The sequence below is a fragment of the Schistocerca piceifrons genome, chromosome 2 (genome assembly GCF_021461385.2).
Source record: "Schistocerca piceifrons isolate TAMUIC-IGC-003096 chromosome 2, iqSchPice1.1, whole genome shotgun sequence".
Classification (NCBI taxonomy): Eukaryota; Metazoa; Arthropoda; class Insecta; order Orthoptera; family Acrididae; genus Schistocerca; species Schistocerca piceifrons.
Window position 1 is genome coordinate 402,036,178 of NC_060139.1, and position 6,000 is coordinate 402,042,177.

The 6,000-nt window shown below is 37.5% G+C and overlaps 1 protein-coding gene across 8 annotated transcripts in view; it reads left to right on the forward strand.

The window, feature by feature from the left end:
* LOC124777348 (diacylglycerol kinase epsilon) overlaps positions 1–4,769 on the forward strand; it is a 197,903-nt gene extending 193,134 nt beyond the window's left edge. For all 8 annotated transcript variants that reach the window (XM_047252717.1, XM_047252715.1, XM_047252716.1 and 5 more), the window contains one exon: positions 4,182–4,769. In XM_047252717.1, the coding sequence (XP_047108673.1) occupies positions 4,182–4,307 (126 nt within the window). In that variant the 3' untranslated portion in view covers positions 4,308–4,769. The remainder of the gene's footprint in view (positions 1–4,181) is intronic.
* The last annotated feature ends 1,231 nt before the right edge of the window (positions 4,770–6,000 follow it).

The following is a 6,000-nucleotide window of genomic DNA, read 5'->3' on the forward strand; positions in this document are numbered from 1 at the left end:
CCATAGAACGCCAGTTTTCTTTCTCCTGATAACGATGTCCTCCTGAGTAGTCTCTGCCCGGAGATCCAAATGGGGGACTATTTTACCTCCAGAATATTTTACCCAAGAGGGATGCCATCATCATTTAATCATACAGTAAAGCTGCATGCCCTCGGGAAAAATTACGCCTGTAGTTTCCCCTTGCTTTCAGCCATTCGCAGTACCAAAACAGCAAGGCCGTTTTGGTTAGTGATACAAGGCCATATCAGTCGAATCATCCAAACTGTTGCCCCTGCAACTACTGAAAAGGCTGCTGCCCCTCTTCAGGAACCACATGTTCGTCTGGCCTCTCAACAGATACCCCTCCGTTGTGGTTGTACCTACGGTACGGCTATCTGTATCGTTGAGGCACGCAAGCTTCCCCGCCAATGGCAAGGTCCATGGTTCATGGGGGGGCTTTCATTTCTATTTCACTCCAAATACAGTACCTTTCCATCCAAAAGAATTTGACAAATTTTCATACTTTCTACTTTGCCTCATTCCACTTCTGTTTCACTGTAGGTGCTTGCAGAAGAAGAATTACAAGTTCCCCTTACGACATAGATAATTTTGTTGAGCAATAGGGTGAAAGTGTCTGATATTCATTGCATGTGAATAGAATAGACATATTACGGAATCTATGAGTGTAACTGCAAAAGTAAGGTCTCCTATTTTTTTTATAAGTACATAGACCTGTTTATTTCTGCAATGGTTTACATCAGTTTTCAGCTTGAACATTTAGCTATTTTTCGACGTAATGACCATTTCTGTCGAAGCATTTTTGTAGATGCTGTGGCAGTTTTTGTACACCCATGTCACACCGGCTCGCTACCATGCTGTTCAGAAAATTATGAACCTCTTTTTTCACCTCATCGTCGTAGCTGAATCGCTGGGACCACAATTAACAATGACAGGTAATGTGAGACTCTTAAAAAAACTCAAACGGGAAATTCAGAACTGGAGAAGATGAATGTTGAGCAAGGGCGTACACATTCTCCAAGACAACACTTGCCTACACATTGCTCGGCAAACTGTTGCTCTCCTGCAACAGTTTCAATGGAACATAATCACCCACCCACCCTATAGTTTTGACTTGGCACCCACTTCCCTAGGTTAAAAGAACATTTGGCCGGAAAGCGATTCAGCTCCAACGACGAGGTGAAAGAAGAGGTTCATAACTTTCTAAACAGCATGGCGGCAAGCTGGTATGGGCATACAAAAGCTGCCACAGCGTCTACAAAAATGCATCAACAGAAATGGTGATTATGTTGAAAAATAGCTAAATGTTGAAGCTGTAAACTAATGTAAACCATTGTAAAAATAAACAGGTCTATGTACTTATAAAAAATAGGAGAACTTTTGAGATTACCCTTGTAAAGAAAGTGGAATGGAGTCCCGTGACTGTTGCTAATAAAAGGCTTAACTAAGGAAATGGATGACAACTAAAGAAGCAAAGAGTAAAGGATATTGGGTAAACTGAAAAGGAAGGAAAAGATACATGAAAAGTGAACATTCATTCAAAAGACAAAAAAACTTCATTCTTTTTCGTTCTTTTCCACAACTGATAGTTCTGGTCATGAGGTGAAGATGAGCTAAGCCTCTTAATGATCATTTCTGTTTCATTGTGCACTTTGAGTGTCATTACGTGAGTGAGTGCATGTATTACAGGCTTTTTTTCTTCAGACAGATTATAAAAATTTTTCAAGATCTTTGTGTTCCTAAATGTTCATGGAATTTTGAAAGTAATACCTTGACACAAAAGAAGCGAGATTGCTCTCATTACGAAGAACTATTTCTCACTGTTGCTAGTGCAGGACTCTTCTCAACTTTCACAGTTTTTTTACACTATGACAGGTTTAATCCAAATAAGTCAGAGTAGTGCCAGTGAATGAGCGATTTACCACAAATGTGTTCCCATATCATACCAGAAATAAAAAGTGATGGAGCTTCTGCACAGCTTCACAGAAAATGACATGCAGAACTGCACAGAATAAAGGATATGGTTTTCATAAATTTAGAGGTTAATATTTTCAGTACGCCATAAGCTGCTAAGTATAAATCTGGTTACTATGACATCTAGTTTCATTCTGTACTGATCATCATTTGGTTGACTATCTATAGGCAAAAGAATATTTTGGATGTGTATATATTGACTAACAATATTAGATTCTAGTACAAGAGTGAAAAATTCTAGGAAGCAAACAATAAACACAAATGATCAAAGGCAGCCATTTGGGTGTACCTGAATGATGCTTACCACATAAAAACATATAACACCACAGAGGCACTACTAAGCTCTCGAGCTACCACTCATTTTCTTGTTAAAGCACATAACTCACAACCACAGAAACACACCCAAATGCAAATGTCACTGGGGTCAGGTGTGGGTATGTTCGTTCATCTGTGTGTGTGTGTGTGTGTGTGTGTGTGTGTGTGTGTGTACTTAAACTATGAAGTTAGTTTGAAAAGTTCTCAGAATGAAATAGAAGAAACGACATACCTCAATGAAACTTTTTTGTTTTGTAATGTAGTCTCCCTGTACACAATGCATTTGGTCGAGCAATGCTCCGTCTTGATCCCATATTGAAAATTAACTTCTCCCAATCTTGCAAGATACCCATCAACTTTGCCTGTCGGTTCTTCATTTGAAGAGAATCTGAGGAAAATTTTGAGCTTGGGGAAGAGATGGAAGTGTGGAAGAGCCAAATCAGGCAAACAAGGCGAATGTGGCAACAATTCATATATTACTTCATGTATTTTTGTCATGGCAACAACACTTGTGTGAGGGTCCATGTTTTCTCGGTGAAAGATAACTTTCCTCCTTGCCAAGCCTGGAATTTTCATGTATCTTGTTCTGTAGTTGGTCCAGGAGGTTAGCATGGTATTGTCCTGTAATTGTTTGACCAGTGGGAAGATAATCTATCAGTAGAATTCCTTTCGTATCCCAGAAAATTGGTGCCATTACCTTTCTGGCTGACTGCATTGCTTTTGCTTTCTTTGGTGGTGGTGAATCAGCACGTTTCCACTGCTTTGGCTGTCATTTTTTCTCTGGGGTAGTAGTGGTCCCAAGTTTAGTCTGTGATCATAAACAAATGCAAAAAACCTTGTTGGTTTCTCTAAAAATGGGGCAAATATTGTTCAGACATTTCCATTCTGATACATTTCTGATCCTGTGTTAAGTGTTGTGGCACCCATTTAGCAGATAATTTTCTCATATATCCAACTCCTCTCCTAAAATGTGATACACCCATTCAGATGAGATCTTTACAGCATCAGCAATTTCTTGCACTTTCAGTCAGCAATCCTCCATGACCATTTTATGCACTTGGCTGACCACTACACAGATCATTACCTAACCTGTCCTGACCAAATTTGAATTTGTTTGTCCACTGGTGACTGTTGAATGTGAAGGAGCAGAGAGTCCTCCCTCCCCTGCACGCACCAGTGGATTCTGAAAATTAGCATGAATTTCCTTTGCTTCCATACTGTTCTTTATGGAGCACTTAGTCATTGCTTGACTCCTATTTTTTTTCCATCTTCACAAATCACTACATGGAAAAAACAACAGAGAAATGTCAGCACCGAAGATCTCTACCCAGAGCACTGATATATCACGTTTACTCATAAATAATGACCTATTATTACAGAGGAACCTTGTTGCAGTAGCACTGACATCTGGTGGTGAGTCTGTCAACTTCTCAAATTGCCCTCATAGAATAAAAGTGATAGCCGAAAAGTTGTAAAATTTATGTGCTGTTACATCGTTTCTAAGCGCTGCACATCTGTCATTTACAGATAAGTGGCTCCCTCTTCTTATTTTAATTTGTAATCATTCATGTTATTATGTTTAAGAATGTCAGCTTACTAACATCTTACCTTCCATCTTTCTTCATAAATTATGGACATGATAATTATTTAGATATATGTTTGTGTACCAAATGACACTTCCACAGTATTAAACTATTTCACAGAGTGCACATTTTTTGTTGCAGTCTTAATAGGAGCTAATGTAATCAAGTAAGTTTTTGAGCATTCATAACAAATTGACAATTAAAAAATTATATTTCAGCCATAATTTCCACTTCTCCCTTCTTTTTTTTTTTTTTTGTCTGTCAGGAAAGTAAACTGTAACAACATTTCAGTTCCATAAATATATTTTGCAGATAACTTTGAAATCACCTGCACCTATCCAGGTAGATGGTGAGCCATGGTTGCAGAAAACTTCAGAAATAAACATACATTTTCATAATCAGGCCACTGTTCTTAAATTGAAGGAAACGGTTGATTAAGTATTATTTCAGGACCATTGATTGTGTTCTGTTATTATGCTGTATGTTCCAAAATATTTTGTTTAACTTTATGTGGTTTTAATAATTTAATTTTTACAACATTTATTTTTTATTGGTTACAAAGAAGTTTCAGAACTGCTTTGCTTTTATTGTTACACATTGCTTTTATATTTGATATGTTTATATTTTGTATTCATCTTAAATGCCTGTAACAACAAAATAATATTACTAAGATGTGCCTTGCCATAATTATCTGCTGTAGCACTGCTTGTACAAGTTTTATAGTTATGCAAATGAGAATCCATGTAAATGTTTAACTAGTAAGCTGCAAGATATTCAGGGATTTACAACAAATCGTCTGCCAGTACCAACACTAACTGGTAAGGGCGATTCTTTAACAGATATATGATTATTATGAATTCCACTTATGAAGAAAATAAAACCTTTACAGTCATACATAAATTATCTTTTATTGAAATGTTTTCAATTTTTCCTATTCCACCTTGTTTTTAAATGTTAATGTATTGATAATCAAGTAATTGTATGGACTTAAAAAAAGTTTTCTTTTGTAACCTACATTGTATTCTGTGTACAAGTGACTCGTTGTGTGTTCTACCATTATCTCCTGTTGGGATTTGTGATATTGTGCATTAATCACATCACTCCAATGGTGTAGCATCTGCGGTCTGATTTTTCAGACTTACTGGATTGCTGAGTAAGGTGGCGCAGTGATTAGCACACTGGACTCACATTCAGGACAATGACAGTTCAAACCCATGTCCGGTCATCCTGATTTAGGTTTTCCATGATTTCCCTAACTCACTTCTTGTGAAAGGGCATGGCTGACTTTGTCCTCCATCCTTCCCCAATCCGATGGGAGCGAGGACCTTGCTGTTTGGTCCCTCCCCTGAGTCACCAACTAACTTACTTAATGCATTCCAAAAACTTAAATCTATTGAACAGCATTAGTACAGTGTGCAAATGATGCCTCACTGTGACAGAGTGTTCAGAAAGATCACAGACAGATTTCTGATGAGCATGAAAGAAAGGAAAAAAACAGTAGTATGTTGATTCACAGTGCTGTGAGCAAGACCATGCCATGATTCTGATGGAAATTTTTAAAAAAAGTTGCTCATCAGAATAGAAGTATCGGTTTTTATGTGCATGACATTAGCCATAACAGACTGTGCATGTGATGTTTATAACATCAGGAAACTGATAGAACAGTCGTAAAGCTGTCTATTTACATGTATTGGATTACAAAGCTGATATACGGGGTGATTATAATTAAAGTTAAACTTTTAAACCACTGTAGAAATAACAGCACTGGTCAGAACGATGTCAAATTGCAATGGAATGTTATCAGAGGAGGGGGAAAATGTATGACAGAAGAAAAATAAATAGTTACAAAAGGTAGCAATAGATGGCACTGTAAGCATCATAAATTAATAGGGTTGACTACAAATGACAAATGAATCATACAACAGTGCCTAAGGTGTCCGTTTGACGTTAAAGAAGCTGTACTACTGAGTCTGCCTGGGTGTACAGGTGTGATACTGTTAGTTACATAAGCCCATCCACCACTGCAAAGTCATATCACCTTAAATGGTAAAAATTGGTTTTTAATTGTTCTGAGGCCAAAAACCGCTTAAAAGGATCACTCACATTTGTTTTTAATTGTCCTGAGGCCAAA